At 36.2% G+C, this 26,149-nt stretch overlaps 1 protein-coding gene across 8 annotated transcripts in view; it reads right to left on the bottom strand.

Moving 5' to 3' along the window:
- Positions 1 to 26,149, bottom strand: part of PCDH7 (protocadherin 7) — a 396,928-nt gene that overhangs the window by 127,419 nt on the left and 243,360 nt on the right. Inside the window, exon 3 of one of the 8 annotated variants that reach the window (XM_036908427.2) lies at positions 16,612 to 18,745. The exons of the other annotated variants lie outside the window; for them this stretch is intronic. Within the exon in view, the coding sequence (XP_036764322.2) occupies positions 18,606 to 18,745 (140 nt within the window). The 3' untranslated portion in view covers positions 16,612 to 18,605. Of the gene's footprint in view, positions 1 to 16,611; positions 18,746 to 26,149 lie in introns of those variants that run through there. 8 annotated transcript variants of the gene reach the window in all.

Genomic DNA, 26,149 nt, shown 5'->3' with positions numbered 1-26,149 from the left:
TAGGGGTGGCCCTTGGTATAGTAAGTAGATCCTTTGAGAAGCAGAATGCCCATGAGGCAGCAGGGACTGTGGGTTGGCTGCTTCACAACGTTAAAAGGTCTACAGAGGAGACCCAAGAAATGGTGGCACGAGAACACAAGCTGAAAACCTCTGTGGATTCCCTGACGAAGGAGATGGCATTGGTGCGGGAGGAGGCAGCACCAGAGCACCAGCAGCAAGGTGCCATTGGAGATGAGATGGCAGCACTGCCAGGTGTTCTGAAGGAGGAAGAGGCCATTATGGAAAAAGACGAACTCCTGAGGGAAGCACAGGCAGAGGTGGAATGAGAACGTCAGCTGTGAAGTATTGAGCTGAAGGTAAGACACCTTCTGAAGATTGAGCTGGTGCTGTTGTGAGGCACTGTAGCAGAGGAGGCACTTGGGGGAGTGAAGAGAAAAGTGCCATCAGCCCCAGAAATGGAGGAGCTGGGGAAGGATGAAGGGGTGGTGCCAGAGGCACTGGCCCCTCCTGTATTGAAAGCACACCCAGTGGTTGTAAAGAAAATAAAGACCCAATAGTTGAAAGTTCCCCAAGGAGAGGAGCAGCCCCCTCCCCAGGTGGTGGAGCACTCTATGGTCTGCCCCTATACTCAGGCTGAGCCGGGGGCTGTGGGACTTAAAGGTGGATGGCGTTGTTCTTTCCGGATCAGAGATGGGAAAGCTGTCTTCCCTGACAGTGCAGCCTGCCTTGAGGCAGCGATTACAAAATGCGAGGTGACACGTACAGTAGCTGAAGCAATGAGAACCCAGAAAGAAATAAGACCTGTTACTCACAGGAGAAATTTGAGGGGCCTCGTGAAGGTTATGAGGACCCAGATATGGGTTGATTTAATATGGGCAGGAGTAGATGGAAGGAAATTAGATGGGAAGCCAAATAGGATCTTACTGGAGCTATGGCAACAGCTGAAACCAGAGCAGCAGTTCCAGCCATTAAGACCAAAGAGGCAGAGGTCAGAGAGAGAGCCACGAGTCCGGCCTGTGTGTCTGCAAGAATTTTTGCTGGAGAGACTAGAGAACAATGTTCGAGCTTCCTTGCACAGGGACCATTGCAGAGGACTTGAGGGAACATAGATTGAGTGAGAGAATCCTGGAGGGGTGGAGTGTGGATAAAATGAGAGTTCCTGTGGCCAGGATTCTCACCTGGCCCTGGTTGACTAGCTCACTGCACACCTGTGGGCAATACATGGCTGTTGGCTCTATATAAAGAGCTCCACCCAGTGTCCTGGGCGTGACATGGTGGCACAGCTGCAAGGCTGCAGGAGAGCAGAGCAGAGGCTGGAGTGGTGGCAGTGCTGAGGACAGAGGCCCAGAGGATAGCTGTGCGGGACGGCTGTGCAGACAGAGGGGCCCAGGGGCAGAGACCGGCTTGCTGCATACAGACTCGCTCTGAGTAAATGGGATTCTAGTGAATAATCTGCCACCTGGAAATAAAGTTGGGTATAACCCTTTCGCCTCAAGAACATTTTTCTGTCATTTTCTTTGGTCACATTGAATCCTCTGCAGCAGAAGAGCAGAAACTAGAGTGGTGACAGTGCCGAGGACAGAGACTGATTATGTATGACTTATGTATGTAATTTAAAACTGATTATATATGATATGTGTGTGTGTGTATATATATATATATAATATGCTCTTGTTAATATTATTAATTATATACATATAAGCCTGTTTAATGTTTTATTATGAAACTAATTTACTAAACTAAATACTAAACCAATTTTAAAATATATTCTGAAGAAAGTATCAGAACTTGTATCTACAAATACACCAAATACAAATTTGTATTTAGTAAGATTTAAAATATATTACCTGGATTTGCATAAGTTAATATTTTTAATGAAAGCATATAAATTAAGCTGTTGGACCATTCAAAGACTTTTCATTTGCATTACCCATAGGTTTTTGTTATAAGTGGTTCAATACCTAGCCAACATGTCATTACTATAATTTTTGAAAGTAATAACTTTACATGGGTTTAAGTAATTATTAAACATATATTTTTACCATCAACATACTTCTCTCCACACTTCTAATGCTCATAGTCATAGCTTTACCATTTAATTAATATATTTTCTGAAGTTTCACCATCTTTACAAAAGTGTGTATACTTGCAAATACAGATTCCAAATTATATAAAATATACCATCAAAGCATAAAGATTACTCAACAATGAAGACAATAATAAGCATACCTCCATTTTTTACCATTTTTCTAGACATAAGAACCACCTCTTTGAAATACACTGTCTTTTTGTTCCAAACCCAGTTTTATTGGGTTTTATACAGATGGACCTTGTGCTGTTTCTTTTTCCTTTCTTTTGTGTCACAAGTTTTGCTTGGGAGGAAAAAAGAAGGGAGGCAAGGAGAATGGGAAGACAGAGGAAAAGAGGATGGAAGGCACCAGAAGAAAGCAGTGAGGGGCGCATCCTGCCATTGAACCCACCTCATACTTGAGCCTTTTCTTTTCCCCATAAAAAACAAATAACATAATTAAGACTCATATAACACTAGCCAGGTTGAAGCCTTGGGAAAATAGTTTTCCAGGATCACAGATAATTTAACTGTCCATGTTGGTACAGTATAAGAATCAACTGGTTTGTTTTGCTTAAGATATAAGATTTCAGGAACATTGTAAGTGAAGGCCAATACATTCGATATGAACTAGATGTCTCTCTGTATTTGAGAGCCTTCATATAGTGAGAGTGCCTTTGTTCCATGCTGAAACCTCTTTTGAGTATAAAAAAGATATCCTTCTAGCTTGAACACCTACTGACCTTATTTTCTAAATGTTAACACTGACAGGAAAAACCTACAGCTGTTTTCTGTAATTCTATAAAATCTTTGCCCACTTCAGCCTTCTCAATTGCAAAGCTAGTCCAGATGGGACCATGAAATTTTTGCAGCAAGTTCTACAGTACATAATTTTGTTCAATAAAGTTATTATGCCACACACAGCTGTATACCACCGTATAAATGAGCACATATGCAATAGAATTCTTGTATTATAAGTTTTATAAGACTAAAATTGAGATTATACAGCCATGCACAATAATTTATTTGAAACATCAACATGTGCATTGCTCTAGGGTTACAGAAATGGTGCCATTCCTTTTCCAAGAGAAAACTTATGTCATTTAATATTCAGTATTAACACAAATGTTTCCCTCAGAATTATAATCTAAATTAGGTGCTTTAAAATGCATCAATATATCATTAACTTCTTACTTGAACATATTAGATCTATAGGAGAATCAATTCTCCCTAACAATGGTGAAAGAACCTAATCACTCTCTAAATTTACTTTTAATTAGCATCATCTGCATTAATCGGTGTAGCTGATAGCAAAACATTAAGCACATTGCTATTTTATATTTGAAATGTAATATATTTTTTGGTCTCATGTCTCTCCAAGAGAACCTTAGCCATTTTTTCTGTAATCCCTTAGTAAATATCTCAAATATGTTGCTCAAGAATTTTCTCTAGTAAACTAAGTGAAACAATATTACGGATGCACAATTCAAATAAATTTCCAGGTAACTATTTGGTTTTGATCTCCTCTGTATCTTTGAGAATATCCTGAGAAATATTTTTCTCTTCTCCATTCTCTTCCTCTAAATTCACTAATTCTTGGCTAAATTTTTGGGTGATGCAAAGGAAATGCTGTGTAATCAGCAAGCATCTGAGAAGAGACAGAAAAAAGGAATCTGTCTTGTAGTAAATGCTTCCTATTGGCAGTGACTGTGCTATATTTTTACGCACATTATTTATTCACGATAATTATGACTGACAGGCAATGTTTCCATTGTCCTAATGGGGGAAACAATGCAAAAACAAACAGAAGAACAAATGGACCCTAGAGCTCTAAGAAGGTGACTTTCCAGAGGTAACACAGCTGGTGTTGATTGCCGCATAGTGTTACAGATGTTCCAGGTAACAGCCATAGTCCAACTCCTCTGTCCCCAATTCTAAGCCCCTTCCCTCCACACCACACACTCTAATGGTGTTCCAGCCTCTATCCAGGCTCCTTCTTTGCAGAGGAAAACTACAAACAGATTTATAACAGACTCTTTAGTTCAATGAAGACCAATTCCTGACATTTGACCCAAGACCTATCCTTTTTTTTTGTAATGACATTTCTTTGCCAGTTAAATATTTCCAAAAGTACCCTCTTTGGACTAACCTAATTCTCCTCTCACATATCCTATCTCATTGAATACTACTACTTTACTTGCCTACAATATAAATTTAGCTGTTCTGATTTCTCCATCTTCTTTTCCCAAATCCAATTAATGCTTCAATCTGGAAATACATGTGAAGACAACTGTCTTCAAATATTAGTGTGCCTCAGATTCCCTGGAGGACTTGTTAAAATGAGGTTCCTGGAGGTGACAGATAATGTTTAGGATCATGGTTGTGGTGTTGGTATCACAGGTGTATGCATATATTGAAACTTGACAAGATGTATATATTGAACATGTGCCTTTTTTTTTTTTTTTTTTTGTATAGAATTATACCTCAATTAACCTAAAAAACAGATTGCTGGACCCTGCATCAGAGTTTTTGATTCAATAGGTCTGGAATGAGACCCCAGATAATTTGCATTTTTGGTAAGTTGCCAGATAATATCAAGGCTTCAGGAATCCTTCCACTCCTTGTCCACAGCTACTGCATCATGCTCTTATCATATCTCAGCCAGACGATCACAAAAACATCAATCATTCCACCTATCCCCTGCCCATGCTCTGTCTACCCTGTACAATTTAATAAGCAGAAATACAAATCTGATCATGTTATCCAACTAACGAATCCCTCTTGAATCTCTCTGGTAGGCAGCTGCCTAGAGAGCAAGATTGTCACCTTCACCTTATAGTTTCGTCTGCCATGCTCTTCTCTGTGTCCAGGCTGTTTCCCTTGCATAAAATGTTCATCTTAATCTTAATCTTGTCAAATCCTATTCAGCTTTCAAAGTCTATTTCAAAGGTCATATTTTTAATGAAATATGACCAGACTCTCCTTGACAAAGTCCACAGTGCCCTACTCTTGATTTTCTCTTGTGCTTAGTACTAGCTCAATTGAATAGCACATTATATTGTATTTAAGTATCACTTCGATCCCTTTAGGGGTTAATTTTTAAATGCCTAGTACTCTACTAACAAAAGAAGTTTAAAATATTCTTGGATCCTTTATAATCATTTCTGTCTCCTATCCCCCAATAAAAATAAGGAGAGAAAAATAGATCATTTGTTTGGTCTGCTGGCTTTCCTTTATTAAGTGTTCTTTAAAAATGTCTTGATTACAAATATATCATTCAGCATACATTATCACCTCCAACATGCTATGTCAATGCAGCATTGTACTGAGGAAAGAATTCAATGTTATATGCATGATTTTAGATAAACAACTTGTGTAGGCATGTATGTCTAAGATACAAATATCTAAATCAACAGACAGTTATTTCCATGTAATTTAAGTCACTGTCTTCACATGTACACAGATTTTATCTTAATCAGTGCTCAAGATTTGGCCCATCTTCACCTTCAGTTTCAAGATTTTTACCTGAAGCATGAATATTTGAAATGTACTACCATCTACATTTATATTTTCTCTGTAATACAGACATACTCTAAACTCTAAATCTATTAAAACACAGCTCTTATACTAAATGCATCTTAAAACTTAAAAAATATTCATCTAACCCAGGATTGAAATTATTATGGACTAAGTTTACAGCAAAAATCCTTTCCTTCCATATCACAACTTATTAGTAATATTACTTACATATTTTTTAAATAACTGTTTGTAAAACAAAAGAGTAAATGATATAAATTACAGAATTATAAAATAAATTTATTTTGCCTTCATCAACCATTTAGTTTTAATATATCTATCTTTAGTTAGTAAATTTTCTCATAAAATTTACCTATATGGAAATAATGTATAGCTCTCTGATATAAAGTTACTTTTATTACACTGGTCTGAATGAAAAAAGACAAGAAAAGAGAAAGGAAGAAAGAAAATACCCAGCATATGTTTAACTCACTGTGTTTAGAGTTCACTGATTTTATGGTTACACCACTGTGGCAATTAGTAGCCAATTTAGTTTTGTCCAATAGGATTAATTAACAGTTTTCTAAGTCTAGTTAAATCACTTTCATTACTGAAAAGAAGAAAATAATTTAAATATTGCAGTTCAGAATATAATCTCTTGAAATTCTCTTTGAAAAGACTTTAAGTTGTTTTGTGTGAAAATACAACAGCCAAATTCTGACTCCTTAGTACTACTCTCATCAGTTCTCTTATGATTAAGCTTTGTTGCACCTTCCCCCACAAATATTTTAAAAGCAATGGTGAAAACTGTGTCTTATCAATGATACTTAAAAAAGAGCACTGAATTTTTCCAATCCCTGACAAGGTAAAAAGACGTTAATGAATCTCTGCTGTGTTTCTACAGGTTCTTGAGGAAGACACTTCTCAACTAACAGTGGCATGTCCTAAAATAATCTCAAAAGGTCCAAGCAGGAGTGCTAAGCTAACAAATTTTCCTGGAGAAGCAGATATGTACTTTCCTCTTGCCTTTATTTGGCTTTGTTTCAAAGCCTTCCCTTTTCATGAGAGTTCAATTCATTCTCCCCATGCTGAAACCCATGCTCACCAATTGAAATTTATTCTTTCTTTCCAATCTGGCTGTTGTGTCAGTTATTAATCTACCTAAGGGACACAGCAAATGATTCCAAATTCTGAGGGATTTTTCCCCTAATTAGAACCAGCAAACTAAACTGAACAACATAGTTTTCTGTGTCAACATGTACTGGCCTTTGGCTACCACTTCTTGGGTGAGATGAAAACTCCTGGAAGCTTTTGGTAGACTTAAATGATAAGAAAAAGCAATTCCACAGGGGAGACAAAGGAAAAAGTCTAAGAAAAACAGTGATTTGTGTGTGTGTGTGTGTGATGAAGAGGACATAGACAGATTTTTATATATTTACATGTTACATTAAATAAAAATATAAATATATGTATATACATTGGGGTAGGCAGAATAATGGCCACCCAAAGACATCCATGTCTAATCCCAGCAAACTGTGGAACACTTTGGGGTAATGACAAGGGATGAAGTTGGTAGATCACTAGACCTTGAGATGGAAGGTTATCCTGGATTATCTAGATGGGCCAAATGTAATCACAGCATCCTTAGAAGTTAAAGAGGGAGGCAGAGCATTGGAGGGATGAAAACCTTAAAAGTATTTGGCCCACTGTTGTTTGAAGATGGAGGAATGGGGCCACTCCCAAAAGAACGTGCGAGGCCAGCCTCTAGAGGCTAGGAAAAGCAAGAAAGATTGTACCCTGGAGATTGCATTCCAAAGGAAATGCAGCCTTGCTGATACTTTGTATCAGTCACTAAGTTGTTAGAGATATTGTGTTTAAAAAAAAAAAAAGCAAAAGGATATGAACATACACATATACGCAGTTCCCTTATTATCTTTAAATGACAGAATTGTTCTTTTGTGTTTAAAGGTAAACACTGTCAGATTGGATTAAAGATGGTGGCATAAGAGGAGAAACAGAGGCTTCCTCCTAAAACTGGATAAAATTAGAAAATATAGTTGGCACAACTAATCCTGAGAGAGCAACAGGTAAGAGGATGGTGCCAGACTGCACACACCTGGAGAAAAGAGCAGACCTCATGGAACAGGGTAACATACCAAAGCTGTGGCCAGGTGGGACCCAAGCCCCTCCCCAAACCCAACTCACTGGCAGGAGCAAGAGAAATGGAGCAGGGAGGGAGTGGAAGGCTTGGGACTGCTGAATACCTAGCTCCGGAGATCTGCACTGGGACCACAAACCTACATTTCATGGTGCTTTCATCATACTCGTCTGATTACAGGGTTGGAAAGCTGGGACAGGAGGAGTTCCTGGGTAGACTGGGATTCCAGCCACTTGTGGAAAGCAGGGATCCATATCCGGCTGCTCTGGGACAAAAGCTTATACCTGTGTGCTCGGCCCACTGGTACAGACAATGGAGACAGGCACAGCAGCCGGGAAGGGGGAAACAGCTATTTCCTCCCCCCAGGCACCAATACCGCTCCCCTGTGACTCCTGACATTGCTTCAGGGGCTCAGCAGCTCCAGAATAGAGCTTCTGGACACTACAGGGCGCCATATACAAATATGAAACCCAAAGAAACCTGATCCAGAGTAAAATTATTAATACAACTCCCAAGAAAGATTTAAACGATATTGACTTTGTGACTGTTCCTGAAAGGGAGTTCAAAATAAAAATCATCAACATGCTAATGGAGGTATGGAAAGACATCCAAGAACTCAGGAAGGAATTCAGGTCAGAGATCCAATCGTTGAAGAGCACAATGGAGGGTATTAAAAGCAGGTTGGATATGGTGGAGGAGACGATAAATGAAATAGAAACTAGAGAAGAGGAATACAAAGAAGCTGAGGCACAGAGAGAAAAAAGGATCTCTAAAAATGAAACAATATTGAGAGAACTGTGTGACCAATCCAAATAGAACAATATTCACATTATAGGGATACCGGAAGAAGAAGAGAGAGAAAGGGATAGAAAGTGTCTTTGAGGAGGTAGTTGCTGAAAAATTCCATCTGGGGAAGGAGATAGTCTCTCAGGCCATGGAGATGCACAGATCTCCCAACACAAGGGACCCAAGGAAGACAACATCAAGACACATAGTAATTAAAACAGAAAAGATCAAGGATAAGGACAGACTATTAAAAGCAGCCAGAGACAGAAATAAGATCACATACAAAGGAAAGCTCATCAGGCTAACATCAGACTTCTCAGCAGAAACCTTACAGGCCAGAAGGGAGTGGCATGATGTATTTAATGCCATAAAGCAGAAGGGCCTGGAACCAAGATTACTTTATCCAGCAAGATTATCATTTAAATTTGAAAGAGGGATTAAACAATTTCCAGATAAGCAAAAGCTGAGAGAATGTACCTCCCACAAACCATCTCTGCAGTCTATTTTGGAGGGACTCCTACAGATGGAAGTGTTCCTAAGGTTTAATAGCTGTCATCAGAGGAAAAAAAACCACAGTAAAGTAGAACAGCTAATTACTAAGCAAATGCAAAATTAAATTAACTATCCCCAAAGTCAATCAAGGGATAGCAAAGAATACAGAATATGATACCTGATATATAAAGAATGGAGGAGGAAGAAAAAGGAGGAGAAAAAGAAAAGAACCTTTAGATTGTGTTTGTAACAGCATATTAAGTAAGCTAAGTTAGACTCTTAGATTGTAAGGAAATTTACCTTGAACCTTTGGTAACCATGAATCTAAAGCCTGCAATGGCAGTAAGTACATACCTATCCATAATCACCCTAAATGTAAATGGACTGAAGGCATGAAGCAAAAGACATAGAGTCACTGAATGGATAAAAAAAACAAGACCCACCTATATGCTGCCTTCAAGAGACTCACTTTAAACCCAAAGACATATACAGACTAAAAATGAAGGGATGGAAAATGATATTTCATGCAACTAACACAGAGAAAAAAGCAGGAGTTGTAGTACTTGTATCAGACAAAATAGACTTCAAAACATAGAAAGTAACAAGAGACAAAGAAGGACATTACATAATAATAAAGGGGTCAAGCCAACAACCATTATAAATATCTATTTATTTATAGATACAACCATTATAAATATCTATACTCCCAACACAGGAGCACCCACATATGTGAAACAAATACTAACAGAATTAAAAGGGGAAATAGAATGCAATGCATTCATTCTAGGAGACTTCAACACTCCACTGACTCTGAAGGACAGACCAGACAGAAGATAAGTAAGGAGACAGAGGCACTGAAGAGCACAAAAGAACAGATGGACCTAACAGACATCTACAGAACTTTACACCCAAAAGCAACAGAATACACATTCTTCTCAAGTGCACATGGAACATTTTCAAGAATAGATCATATATACTGGGCCACAAAAAGAGCTTCAGCAAATTCAAAAATATTGAAATTGTACCAACCAGTTTCTCAGATCACAAAGCTATGAAACTAGAAATAAATTATGCAAAGAAAATGAAAAATCCCACAAACACATGGAGCCTTCACAACATGCTCCTAAATAACCAATGTATCAATGACCAAATAAAAATAGAGATCAAGCAATATATGGAGACAAATGACAACAATAATACAACACTGCAATGTCTGTGGGACGCAGCCAAGGCTGTGCTAAGAGGAAAGTATATTGCAATACAGGCCTACCTCAAGAAAGAAGAACAATCCCATATAAGCAGTTTAAATGCACAATTAATGAAACTAGAAAAAGAACAACAAATGAGGCCCAAAGTCAGTAGAAGGAGGGACATAATAAAGATTAGAGCAGAAATAAATAAAATTGAAAAGAATAAAACAATAGAAAGAATTAATGAAAGCAAGAGCTGGTTCTTTGAGAAAATAAACAAAATAGATAAACCCCTAGCCAGACTTATCAAGAAAGAGAGTCTCCACATATAAACAGAATCAGAAATGAGAAAGGAAAAATCACTACAGACACCACAGAAATACAAAGAATTATTAGAGAATACTATGAAAAATTATATGTTAACAAACTGGATAACCTAGAAGAAATGGACAACTTTCTAAAATATACAACCTTCCAAGGCTGACCAAGGAAGAAACAGAAAATCTGAAGAGTCCAATTACCAGCAACAAAATTGAACTGGTACTCAAAAACCTACCTAAGAACAAAACTCCTAGATCAGACAGCTTCACTGCTGAATTTTATCAAACATTTAGTAAAGACCTAATATCCATTCTCCTTAAAGTTTTCTAAAAATAAAAGACGAGGGAATACTTCCAAACTCATTCTATGAGGCCAGCATCACTCTAATACCAAAACCAGGCAAAGACACCACAAAAAAAGAAAATTACAGACCAATATCCTTGATGAACATAGATGCAAAAATAATCAACAACATATTAGCAAACTGAATTCAAAAATACATCAAAAAGATCATCCATCATGATCAAGTTGGGTTTATGCCAGGGATGCAAGGATGGTACAACATTCGAAAATCCATCCACATCATCCACCACATAAACAAAAAGGACAAAAACCACATAATCATCTCTATAGATGCTGAAAAAGCATTTGACAAAATTCAACATCCATTCATGATATAAACTCTTAACAAAATGGGTAGAGAGGGCAAGTACCTCAACATAATAAAGGCCATATATGACAAACCCACAGCCAACACTATATTTAACAGCAAGAAGCTGAAAGCTTTTCCTTTAAGATTGGGAACAAGACAAGGATGTCCACTCTCTCCACTTCTATTCAACATAGTACTGGAGGTCCTAGTTATGGCAATCAGACAACACAAAGAAATAAAAGGCATCCAGATTGGCAAGGAAGAAGTTAAACTGTCCCTATTTGCAGATGACATGATATTGTACATAAAAAAACCCTAAAGAATCCACTCCAAAACTACTAGATCTAATATCTGAATTCACCAAAGTTGCAGGATACAAAATTAATACACAGAAATCTGTGGCATTCCTATACACTAACAATGAACTAGCAGAGAGAGAAATCTGGGAAACAATTCCATTCGCAACAGAAAGAATAAAATACCTAGGAATAAATTTAACCAAGGAAGTGAAAGACCTATACTCTGAAAGCTACAAGACACTCATGAGAGAAATTAAAGAAGATACCAATAAATGGAAACACATTCCATGCTCATGGATAGGAAGAATTAATATTGTCAAAATGGCCATCCTGCCTAAAGCAATCTATAGATTCAATGCAATTCCTATCAAAATACCAACAGCGTTCTTCAAAGAACTAAAGAAAATCATCCTCAAATTCATATGGAACCACAAAAGACCTCGAATAGCCAAAGCAATCCTGAGAAGGAAGAATAAAGCAGGGGGAATTACACTCCCTGACTTCAAGCTCTACTACGAAGCCACAGTAATCAAAACGATTCGGTACTGGCACAAGAACAGACCCATAGACCAATGAAACAGACTAGAGAGCCCTAATATAAACCCAACTACATATGGTCAATTAATATATGATAAAGGGAGCCATGGACATACAATGGGGAAATGACAGCCTCTTCTACAGCTGTTGTTGGCAAAACTGGACAGCTGCATGCAAGAGAATAAAACTGGATTATTGTTTAACCCCATACACAAAAGTAAACTTGAAATGGATTAAAGACTTGAATGTAACATGAAACCATAAAACTCATAGAAGACAACAGAGGCAAACATCTCCTGAATATAAGCATGAACAACTTCTTCCTGAACCCATCTCCTTGAGAAAGGGAAACAAAAACAAAAATGAACTCATGGGACTACATCAAACTAAAAAGGTTTTGTACAGCAAAGGACATCATCAATAAAACAAAAAGGCATCCTACAGTATGGAAGAATATATTTGTAAATGACATATCTGACAAGGGGTTAACATACAAAATATATAAAGAACTTACACACCTTAGCACCCAAAAAGCAAATAACCTGATTAACAAATGGGCAGAGGATATGAAGAGACAGTTCTCCAAAGAAGAAATTTAGATAGCCAAGAGACACATGAAAAGATGCTCCACATCACTAATCATCAGGGAAGTGCAAATTAAAACAATAATGAGATATCACCTCACACCAATAAGGATGGCCAGCATCGAAAAGACTAAGAACAACAAATGTTGGCATGGATGCGGAGAAAGGGGAACCCTCCTACACTGCTGCTGAGAATGTAAGCTAGTTCAACCATTGTGGAAAGCAATATAGAGGTTTCTCAACAAACTAAAAATAGAAATACCATTTGACCCTGGAATTCCACTTCTTGGAATATACCCAAAGAATACAACTTCTCAGATTCAAAAAGACATATGCACCCCTATGTTCATTGCAGCACTTTTTACAATAGCCAAGATATGGAAGCAACCTAAATGGCCATCTGTAGATGAATGGATAAAGAAGATGTGGTACATATATACAATGGAATACTATTCAGCCATAAGAAGAAACAAATCCTACCATCTGCAACAACATGGATGGAGCTGGAGGACATTATGCTCAGTGAAATAAGCTAGAAGGAGAAAGACAAATGCCAAATGCCTCATTTTTGGAGTATAACAATGAAGCAACTGAAGGAACAAAATGGTAGCAGACTCAGAGACTCCAAGAATGAACTAGTGGTTACCAAAGGGGAGGGGTGTGGGAGGGCGGGTGGGGAGGGAGGGAGAAGGGGACTGAGGGGTATTATGTTTAGTACACATGGTGTGGGGGATCATGGGGAGAACAGTGTATCACAGAGAAGGGACGAAGTGGATTTCTAACAACTTGCTGCACTGATGGACAGTGACTGCATTGGGGTATATGTGGGGACTTGATAATATGGGTAAATATAGTAACCACATTGTTTTTTCATGTGAAACCTTCATAAGAGTGTATATCAATCATACCTTAATAAAATAAATAAATAATAGATAGATAGATAGATAAATAATAATAAAATAAAGGTAAACACTGTGTGCATCAATGCTGACCAATAGCAACATAATGCAAATCACACAAAGTGCCACACCATAATTTAAAATGTCCTTGTAGCCATGTTTTAAAAAGAACAAAATAAGTGGCATTAATTTTCATCATGTGTTTTATTCAATTCAATATATCAGGACTATTATCTTATTAATATGGAATTCCTAATGGGATCTTTTACATGATTTTTGTTTGTACTAAGTCTTAAGCTGGTATGTGTTCCATACACACAGCATACCTCCATTCAGACTAGCCACATACCAGTTGCTCAGTTGTCACAACTGGCTAATAGCCGCTGTATTGCACAAGCACAAATCTATATATGGAGATATTTTAGCTTTTTGAAGACAATTCTAGTGATGGTTTTGAGTATGTCTGTATTATTTGTTTTTAATAAAGGTCAGTGATTTTTTATACACTTCAACTTTCAACTTTTGCCAAGACATTGAACAGAGTCCAAACATAACTAAAAAATGTAAATGCTAACAGTGTCATCATCATCACAACCTATGATTTTCAAATACCTAAGTAAGAAATTTATGGTGTATGTACCTTCTGTGCATTTAGGTGGGCCTGTTGGAAAGCTGACTTTTGAGTTTCAGACCATTTGTTTTTTATCACCTATCTCTGCCAATTTACGTTTCTGTTTATCTACTCTATTTTTACTCTAAAAAGCGTGGAATCAAATGTTTGCAGTACCAAACTACCTGAAATAGAGTGAATTTGCTTCTTTCCATCTACCTCTGCATGGCCACTTTTTCATACCGCAGCACAGCTGCCACAACGCTTTCATGGGTCATGGTGTCTGTTCAGAAGTAAGAAGCTGAAACAGCTCGAGCACTGCAGGTGAAACACAAGTACTTCAAGAGCTTCTTTCCCCATGACCCGTTAAATTCTTATATGTCAGGATATTTTATGTAAAGAGAAAATGCATAACTTACTCTTAATGAGATTGTAAATAGACATTTTGCAAAAAAGATATGTAAAATCAATAATTCTTCTCAGGGTTTTTATTTCAACCTAAACAGGCAGTAGGAGTTTTCCCCATTATGCTTCTTTTTCTAAATAGAGCTGATACATCTACAAGCATTTTAAATAACTCTACCATTATGTGCAAATATCAAGCAGGCAGTGCAGTCTTTTCACTGCTGTGTGTACATTCTGTCCAAATAGCTACCAACCTAGCAATTTTTTTTTCCTTATCCAGTTTATAGACTTACACATTTTTGAGATGTTATAAACTGTGAACATACACCCACACAGAAGCACCCTTTTCTAAACATTGGGTGGGCATTTCAGCTGTTTTTTGGTTTCAATTTTATCTCAATTTTCAATTTAATTTACAATGAACTAAATCCTCCAAACCTAGCCAGTTTTTTGAAGGATCATCATTGTTTGGCAAAACCTTAAATTGAAGGTGATCCTCAACACTGTTAAAATATTTTATTTCCTGAAAAAAGATATATAAAAATAAAACTCCTACATGTTTTTTTCCCCCAATTTGCTTTTCTTGGAGGCTGTAACAAAACCTGGGAGAGCATATCTGATGCCTAGGAATGGGCATGCTGATTTTTGACAATTGTCTAATCCATTAGGAACAGTGTTGCCTACAATTAAGAAAGTTTTGCACTTTATGAATGATCATTCATCATCATTATCAGTCTCCACAGTATCTTACCCCTCTGACGGTTCCTTCTTCTATATCTTAGTTCAGCCTAGGTTATAGCTGCAATAGACCCGTGGACAACATGACAGACTTTGGAAAGCAAAACACCATAACCTGATTTCAAAGTATATGAACACCTCATTTCTCAGATTTACTTCAAAAATTATCAAGTATAGTTACTATCCACATAGGATCCCCTAGTAGAAAATGCAGAAACTGGGGGTCCGAAGAAGCATAAGCTGGCACATATATCAGGTCCTCCCTCTTTACATACAGCTGAAGTGAGAGAAAGTGAACATCTTAGGGAATTCTGAGTAGTAGTTTGAGGTCTTGGGATTGTTTGTTAAAAAGAATGGGGCAGTTGCCCTTATTGAGATTGACATGGAAGATGTTGTTGGGGGTCTGGGAATGAAGAGCTTATGTATTTTAGTGGTCATCACATTTTCTGTCCCAGTTAGTAATGTCAGCTCTTGGTCTTTCAGCTGACGTTGATTTATACGATCACAGACTGAAGACTCTCACATTACAAGGAACATTCCCTAAGTGTGGTTGAATGAGAAAATGGAGCCTATCTGAAAGCCAGTAGGTGCATGGTTCGACAATTTTACTATTAAAAGTAAAAACTAGAAGTTCAAGGGGAAGCATCATTGCATGAAATGTATGTGTCCTTCCTTAGGACAATCTTTTAAACACTTGGAAATATTGTCATTTTCCCCAAACTGTGTAAGGGTGTTGTTATACAGAGGCAATCTCTGAGGTCTTAGTGTGGCCAGTGGAAGAGAAAGTGCTAAACACACTGGCATTGTTTGTGTTCAGCTGGGGTGGGAGGTATCCATTGCTAGCCACCTCAAAAAAATGTTCCTTTTGAGGATATGTTGTTCTCACATCACCTCTTATGCAGCATTAAGTCTGAAACTGGCTGACATATTGGCATTCACTGAGCAAACGCTGTGAGAGGACTGCAATGTCCATGCCTTGTATTATTAGCTCATTTAACCTTTATCACAATTCTACAATGTATGAAGAATTATTATCTCTACTGATGAAGAAATTGAGGATTGAAGAAGTTTAGTTATTTGCCCAAGGTCAGCTGGTCACAGATTAGAACTGATCCCATGCCTTTCTGACTCCAAAGCCATGGGCGTAAACCATCACACCAGAGAAGTGTTAAGGGCAGCTACATGGCTAATACAGACAAAACTTTTTATAGATATTTACTGAAATTCCACTAATAAAGAAAAATTTATAGATATATATATATATATACACACACACACACACATATAAATGTGAATATATGTATACATATGTATAATCCTAATTTGCTGGGTGTATTTTAATCATATTCAGTGAAGGAGGATGATAAAAATATAGGAGCCAAGATAAGTGATCTGGAATTAACAAAAGAAGCACTGAGTCTCCCAAAGAATGATGACTGGTTTTATTCTCTGAGGTCTGTTTCAATGGCTAAATCGAAAACATTTACTCTTTTTGCTGTTTAAAGTTAAATACACAAGTATCTAAATCTACACTGTCCAATATGGTAACCACTAGCCAAAAACAGCTATTTAAATTAAGTTTGAATGAAATTTAAAAAAAAATCATTTCCCCAGTCATACGAGTGCTGATCTAAATGGAACTAAGGAGTGCATAATGCTTCTATCCAGGGCATTCCACTCTCACTCTCTCCCCCACATAGTCCCTGTCCTTTTTCTGCCTCTCACAGCCATGCACTTAGGAAGGAGAAAAACTGTTCATCATTTTCACATTATCTTTAACAGGATCCAGTAGACAAGTTGTGTGTTTAAATGAAAATGCAGGCTGGAAAAATAAGAACTGAATTAAGACTTGAGGGTGAGGGGGGAGCTCAGTTTTCTCTGAACCTCAGCCAAAGGCGTATTTCAGAAGACATGATTTAAGACAACACTTCACTGGCGACTTGAGTGTTTCCAGACTACACTGGAAGAGGAAGAGTTCTAGAAGAGTCAGCTGTTTGAAAAGTATGACATATGAATTAAAAAAAATAGTGTGAAATTAGAGAGAGTTGTAGAGATGAACAAAGCAATGAGCTCTTATATCTATAAAATCTCTTTGTTGAAGTGATGAAAAGAGGATGCCTTCTTTCCTCACTATACCACACCCCAGTTTTCTTCATTATTAAAGCATATTAGATAATTATTTTATGCCCATTATGAAAACAAGGGGATGGGATTATTACACTTAACAATTTCCATAAGTGATTGAGGAGTTTGCGTTTTTAAAACTGGAGGTTGAACAAGATGGTAATTTAGATTGTGAGCCCATTAAGCAGAAGTGGGCTCACATTATGCTTTCCCAAATTTTTTGCCCTTTAAAATGGTTTCAGTGATAAAGACTGGTATCAGTGACATCATTACTTTAATAGCATTAATGATTTTAATAATCACAATAGCCTTCACTGCTATAATAAGATTGCTAGATTGTGTAAGTGGTTTGCCCAAGCCTATTTAATACCTGTTTAATAAGGCTTTACCCAAAGGAGATTGGGTAAATTCTTTAAAAACATTGTATAATATATAAAAGAAATTCATAAAATCTGTAAAAAGAAATTTCACATTTGTAAAAGAGATATCAAAAAAGAAATTTGTGACCATTAAAAAAAAATGCTTTTTCAGAGGCATTGGCTAAAATGAGTGGTAATTTTTTCTTTTTCTTTCACACATAAGGTTAAGGATGCTTCTGGCAGAACCACAGCATTCTGAAAGTAATTCTCTGCTATATTAAAGCTTTTCTCATGTTGACAAAATTTCTGTATCATACATATATTAACATTGTCCTACTTCTTTGAGACTACCATTGTATAAGTTTTTCCTCCCCAGGTACACAAATTGCGGATTTCTGCAAGTGTGAACCAATGCCTAATGCTTGATATTATTTAACCGACTACATTACATTAAAAAAATTCTATTAGAATTATAAAGAGAATCAACTAAACACACTTGGTATTTAATCCTTAATGTAATTAATTTTTTAATGATCAGCCTATCTCTATTTGTCAACATTCCAACCTAATTAAACTCTGCATTATATTTTCATATACCACATACATTATTTAGACTCTTTTAAGAAATCAACATCATATATATCCATTATAAAACATTTTTTCTGGTCACACATTGAGGATAAGTGTTTGATGATTTGCTAAAAAAATGATTGACCCATATTTCTCAATCTCTCTCCCTCTCTCGTTTTACATGAAAACATTTTTTTTTAGGCAGATATTGGACAATAGGTTGGACATATACAACATGGCTCTCACTCAATTGTTAGCTACTCCTCTGTTTTACTTCCTTAGCTTGGTCCCAAATATCTAAGTCATTGAGAGACTTCCAAAGCATTGCCTGAGGGGAGGCACAAGGAGAAGTTGGAGCTCACAAATATGTTGTGCCTTGCCTTTATAAGGACTGCCCATTCTTTTAGTACCTGCAGTTCCTTGGAACGGTGCGGCACCTGTAAAAGGTTAATGAGCATAGAGACTTTCAGGCATAATGCAAATTACAGACAGATGCTACACAGACATTTCATCGATAAACAGACAGGCAACATGCACACTGCAGGCACGCTACAGGTGGCAGATATTACTGCAGCTCCACCATTGGAATATCTGCAAAAGAATGTCTATATGTTTTTCCAACTTGGTGATGTACCATTTTCAAATATCATTTTAAAAATAGAGGGAGAAAATTGTTTTCAACAGTTTTTAGGCATACTTAGCTGGAGTCACAACTGGATATTTATATCATCCTTTTTTGTTACAAGTTACTAGAAAGCTCCTCAAATTATCAAGTAAATAATAAATAGATGATAAATAAATAAAATTTAAAACCCCGTCATTCTTGCTTTTTTAAAAAGCTTGATTCGCTTCCATCTGAAAGGTTTTGAATTCACAATTTAGGCACCTTGTCTTCACTATATTAGATAAGCATTTTTACTGCTAAAAAATCAAGGTCTAAACCTTCTGCAATAAGTATTTTAAATAAGTTTGAACTCTCTAAGCTACAAAAAGTAAAATGAAGACTTTTCAATGAACTCAAATTTTAAAAAAATCAAACTGTCATGTTTTCTAAAAATCCTGAGTTATTTGCCTTCAAAATTGCATTCATTGCTCTATGAGACTCATCAAGCATTAATGTACATGCATTAATACTACCAGCATTGCAGAGAGCCTGCAGAGAAAGAGTTCTTCCATTCCCAGTTTCATTTTTTAAACAATCTCTTGCTATTTTTGTAGCACTCAATACTAATACAGAAGTAATCAAATCAGCATTAGCCATTCAAGTTGCAAATTTCAATTTGTATTGCTACAACATCAAAGTAAAAATATTTGCATATCAAAAGTAAAAGAGGTGGGATTTAAATTAATTTAGTGTCTTAAACAAAATTAAGTAGGCCTTGATGGTAAATTAAATAATAAATAGTTCACCAATATCCGAATTGTATATATTTATATTTCTTTTTTTAAAAAAATCCCAAGGCCTGTATACTAAATGCTAATGAAATATGAATATTAGAAAAAGAATGGAATATGACAGTGCATATGGAAAATGTTGGGTTTCTCATATTCTGATCACTGTTCAAATTTAATTCTGATTATAGTGTTAACAATATTTATAACTCAGAGTATGTGGGTGATAAATCTATCTAACTATCCAACATATTACAATATTCTAATTATTCTCAATATTTCACAATGTAGGGCAATGTAGTGGCTCCAATATACTTATGGGCATAAACATGCAAAATAATGTGACTTCCAAAAAATGCATTCTTTCTTTGCTATTATCATGAAGTTTCCATCTGCTTATCACAATGACTAATGTTTTAATATTTCTTTCTCATGTGGTAATTCATACAGCCAAATTGGGAGTAACAAAATGTTTATGAATGGGTATTTTTATGCAACCCATGTCTATGCTTTCCAGGGGACAACATGTTTTCAAAGCTACAAAACTGGCCTTCAAAATAATTTATACTCCTGCCTTAGCTTAGCCTCATCCTGACAGTGACCTGGTGAATGACCACCATTAGCAATATAATGCCTTCCCTAGAAATTAAATATCCCTTAATGTACCAAGGGGGTATTATATTCTTTCTCTGCCACACAATCCTAAATTGCCCTAATATTAGAAGTATTTCCCAGGTTCTTAGTATATAACTATGCACTGATATTTAATTTTGTTGTTTTGTATTGCAACTAATATTGAAAATAAAACATGTTTCTATGGTAATACCATGCTTTGAGATATTTTTTAAAAATAAAAGAATTAAATGTATTCAAATCTATTTTATCTTTTAATCTTATGTGTGTACCTGGAAAAGAAAGAAAATGCTATTCTATGGGCCATTCTCATGATTTCAAACTGTGTAACATAGTTTAAGAAATACTGAAGACAAAATTTCCCAGAGATATTATAAAGAGAATCCAAACCCTTTTTAGCTACTAAATGGGGTTCGGGGAGCTACTTTGACATCTATAGTATTAGTCAAGAACCCTAATAGAAAAAATACACCAGAAAAAAGTCAATGAGAAAAATAAAGGATTTTCAAGTGAAAATTGAGACAAAGTAGATATATTTTGTTACATTCTTCTAACTTATAACAACTTATAACTTACAAATTGTATTACATTTTCCTAACTTTAAAATGACTAGTTGTTTTAAAACTAAATAGATCAGAAGAAACAAGATTAGGGAAAGGGTAAGTTAATTTCATGATATTCAGGTAAGATAAGCAGGCAAAGAAATGAGTTTTATGTTCATTTATTAATGAAAGAATTCTTATTCTTGGATTAAGTTTAGTTTTTGCTGCTACTGTTTTTAGCTGCATGTTCCTGTGAGTTGGAAAAGAGGAAAATTTGTTGAGTATGGCAGAAGAATGACTTTGATTAGCTTTCTCCATTATAAAATCATGAAAGGATAGACTGAGAAAGGGTCAGTCTTTCTAATCAACAGCCTATGAAATTGTCATTTCCATGTAGGCGTGAAATATAATTAGCATATTATGATCAAAGACAAGATATTTTCAAATGCATTCTGACTATATTAAAACAATGTTAAATTTTACTTAAGAAAAATGGAATTGTACAAAGATCACCTTTGTCATTGTTCAACCATTTCTTCATAATGATATTACAGAGCTATTATTTATTTATTTTTTTGCTTTTTGGCAAAGGGCAACTGAAACAGGTACTGTCTATACGTTTCTCATAGGTTTTACATTGCAGGTTTGCTACAGTATCTACGTAAAAGTGAGTCATTTGATGATGTAAGTTGGGCATAGTTTTTTGTTTGTATGCTTTAAGAAATACCCTTTAGCTATTTCTTAGGGTATTTCTAAGACCATCTTCATGGGAAATAATAATAATAATTCTATCCTCAGGAATACAAAGACTTAATTTTTTAAAAAGACTAAAAATGACCTTTTGGGCAGAAGGACAGAGATCTGAATATTAATATAATCAGAACCTATCATTTAGAAGACAACGAGAAATCAGATGCAGGCCAAAAGAAAGTGAAACTTAGATGCCTATAACCCAACAGACAGAATGAATAGTGGAAGGGAAATAACTTTAAAAAAGTAGCTCAATATGTGGACTGAATTATCCTTTGTTTTAAAAGAAAGATTTAAAATACTTCTCTCTAGTCTCTTAACTATTCCAGGTAGAAATTATAGTTTTTCAAGGTGTTCTCACATAGGAATAACCTTTGCTTTAAGAAAGTCACCATAATTAGTATATTCTTGGAATATGACGTTTTGCATTGAAAACCATTACAATTGTATGGAAATGGGACTGCATCTTTTTGTTGTCGCTGTTGTTTTAAAACTAAATAGATCAGAAGAAACAAAATTAGGTGAAAGGGTAGCAAAATATTTAAGATTACATAGTTCAAACCTTCCTTTTACAGATGAGAACACTGGAGCCCAAAAGAGCAATGTTTTGCTCAAGGTCACACATGCTACAGCAAAGCCAGGATTAAATCACAGGTTTACAAATCCCAGGAACTGGGAACTGTGTTTATTTCAGTATGAGGATGAATAAATTGAGAGAAAAGTTGAAAATTGATGGTCTACTCTATGATGGGCACTATGATGCGTGTTTCCTACACATCCCTTCATGTCTCCCTAACACAATTCAGAGGTAAAGATTTTACTAATTTTTCAAATAAGAATAGTAAATGTCAGAGAGACTAGGTAAATTGTCCGAGGTCATGAAGCTAATAAGTTGGTTGGCTAGTCACTGCTAAAACCCAAGACATTTTCTTTCTGTACCATATTCTTTCCATTTTAAAGCATTAAAACATCTGAAATTCAAGGCCTGTTGTATAACCTAGCATGAAATACCATTTGTTGAAATAATGAAGGTGATGATCTATGATGCTTCCTGAAGAAGAATCCAAGAACAAACTCAATGAATAATTTGCTGAATTAGCTTAGGACTCAAAATGAACACAAAGGAAGCTTTTGCACAAGAGGACAAATAGAACAATCCAGGGATCTATTCTTCCTGTTCTTTAAGGGTACTACTGATGTAGCCTTTGGGCCCAGTGGGCAAACATAGCTCAAGTTTGAAGGGGATTTCTCTTCACACATGTTTAGGGTCATCAAGACTGGTTTTTTTTCTAAGATGAGTGTTGTACTTGGATTTAACACACCATTGCCACAGTCTATTTAGATTACCTTATTGCCCATGGACAGTTCTTTGTAGCTAACCTGAAAATTTCAATGCCATAGAAAATAGTAAACTGGTTGCCTTTCAAGGAGACTAATAAGGACCCACAAATAATTTGTGGAATTGCATACTGACAGACAATTTTCTCCTGGATACAATTCTAACAATTAAGTTTTGCTCTCAGTATATCCTACTGTATTCTTTGAGAGATCAACCATCTTTTATTAATGAGCACTGAATCACAGCCTTTAAGAGCTGATTGAAAAGATATTACTAAGTGTAACGCCTTTATGTTTATGAATGAAGAACCCAAAGACCTGAAGACTAAAATCGGATGAAAAATAAACAAACATTTCCAAGGAATGTAAGATTCAAGACCAAATCCACAATTCTAAATCCAGTGCTTGTTCTGTATGTTTCCACAGTAGCAATGGTAGATAAACACTCCACTGGCAAAGATTCCTAGATGTCCAAAGATGAAAAATGAAGACTGGCCTTTATCCAAGAATGCTATTTTGAAATCTTGTATGCTTCAGTGTAGTTATGATGTAACACTACTCTAAAACTAACCTTGGGTATTGACCTCTCCCCTCAGTTCAGCTTTAGCTCCCTCATAGAGCAGTCACGTCATCATTTACTGTATTTTATGTATTCTTATTAATGTATTTTTATCAATGAGCTCAGAGTGCATTTTACTGAATCCCTTAATTTTCCAGCTCTGTAAACAATGAGATTTTTTTTCCAAGTCCATCAATCTCAGTATATAGATACTAGTGTAAGATCAGTACTTGCTAGCATAAGAGACCTTAGTATAGCTGGTCTCATGAATTTACTATAGATCAATGTGGAATGACTTCTGTTAAATCCACACAAAGACTTTCTGTGACTCAGTGGTGTGGAGCACCATGACAGCACTGAGTATCAACAGACAAATGGAAATATACTGTTACAATGCTATTATTAGTATTTATAACAGCTCTAGTGCTCTTGATAAATGAAGCCACATTAATTAGTTTCAGGATCTTATTCTCACTTTGGCATATCCAGTAGCACTTCTGAACATGCAATTAAAATATTTCAAAATGTCACTTATATTTCCATTCTGCAAGAAATGCATATTGATTATGAACACTTCATTTGTACTAGGCCACATACATTTAGAAACTAAAATATGTTAACATTATAGGGGTTCAGAAGTCTCTTCTACACTGCTTGCAATAAAAACTGATGGAAAATAAAACTATCAATGATCATGCAAATGTACAACTATACTATTTTTCTAAGTATGAAATATTCCCAATTATATAACTAAAGCTTCAATCCTGGTTTTAATTTTGGAAAATGTAAATTCAGTGAGGATTTTGGATGACAATCAGTGAAAGCAGACAGCTTTTTTGACATTCCATAAGTTAAATTAGGTTTTTATGAAACAAATGCCACAGTTGATTTGAAGGTTGGATGGTAGTCAACCCATGAACTGACTTTAAAACAAATTACCATACCCCCTTAAATTGAGGGATTGATTTTTATCTTCGTCCATGGATACCAGAAATACTTTGGTTCATACTAAATATAGTTTAGAATAAAATTGTTACTTGTTTCCTTTTCCATTGAAAATAGAAAACTAAGTTATAGGTTAGATAAAGATAAAAAATACACATATACATATACATATAGATGTGTGTCTGTAAAATAACTTGTACAATTCTTTTCCAAACCTGTGTGGCCAATATAAGTCCAACTGGACTTCTGGGTCAAAGTACTCAAAGACCAAAGTAAAGCCACGAAAAGGGCTTTTGATCCTGGCAAGAGGACAGAGATGTCTGGACATGCACAAAGCCCTGCTGTCAATTTCTTCCCTATAAATGATAAATTGAATTTTGTGAAAAGCGCATGTCATACAATGCTTCAAATGAAATCTTTTTTTTCAAATCTTAAACCCCCTCTAGTATCAATAATACAGAAAATTACTAAATTCCTCCTCAACCCTGCAGGAATGTTCTAGGTACTATCAGAATTAGACTCATGTATTCCTGCTATCCTGGAGATATAAAGGATATTAGAAGAGAGGTCACAAGGAAGGGTGGATGGAGAAGATGCTGTTAAATATGAAGGAGGTCAGCAAAACAGCTGGAAAAAATATGCTGACATCATCAGTGGCATTTTACACATAATGTAGTGGGTAACACATATTACACAAGGAGTTAGGGGGTATTTTGTTAATCATTTGAAAAGGAGGAAATTGGAAGAGGGATTCCCAAATTAGGGTTCTGAATAGATAATGGCTTTGTTTTGAAGACCAGATCAAACCTTGGTTCAGGCTTGAATGGCACCGTGATTCTGTCTCGTCTGTATGAGGAAGTAGTGAGGGCTCTCGAGAGAAAGACGCAGAGCCTGAGTGGACGTGCCAGATGGGCGGGATGAAGAGCAGAAGTGAGCAGAAACTGGGATTCGCAGGTGAAAGGGTGCTGGGGGTGCTTATGAAGAGTCCCCAGAGAGACGCCCATGAAAGGGCAGAAAGAGCTAGAGCAGATCACTCTGCTTTCCCTTATTCTCTCCGTGCTCCCCTTGGTCCCCGTGGTCCTACTGCCCCTGTACTTCTACTCAACAGAGTTCACACACCAGCAATAGACACGGGGCAGAGGCTGGCCCACAAAGGTCAATGGTACTCTAGGTGTACAAGATATGAACTCTGACAATCTCTATACCAGGCAAAAAATGGGTAAGAATAACATTGTAAAAGGAAAGAGGAAAACCTTGGTGACATAGAGCACAAAGCATTTTCATATCAGACTGGCACTGGCACGGGAAGACTTCACATAAATGAGCAAGGTTAGGAAGAAGGGTGAAGACTGAATCCTTTATTATTCTTGGATGTTGTATTATAATATGCAAATGGATCTGTTCTATTAATTTATAAGAGGATCTCTGAAGAGCTTGTACTTGATTCAATAGGGCCTTTTTATTATCTAAAATTGATTTGATTTCTAACAAAATATTTGCTTCAACCTTGAGCAGCAAGGCAGAAGATAGTTCAATGTGAGATAGTTACATGAAAAACTGTGATTTTTTTTTTCATGCAGCTCAAAGCCTCCTGTGATAGCCATCGAATTCATTTCCCTTGCAACTAAATCTGTCATAAATCTGGCATCCAAAAATGAAATAGTTTCCCAACAATAATCTAC

The sequence above is a fragment of the Manis pentadactyla genome, chromosome 5 (genome assembly GCF_030020395.1).
Source record: "Manis pentadactyla isolate mManPen7 chromosome 5, mManPen7.hap1, whole genome shotgun sequence".
NCBI classification, from domain to species: Eukaryota; Metazoa; Chordata; class Mammalia; order Pholidota; family Manidae; genus Manis; species Manis pentadactyla.
The sequence above is the reverse complement of the archived record's forward strand: the minus strand, read 5'-3'. Positions and strand labels throughout refer to the sequence as shown.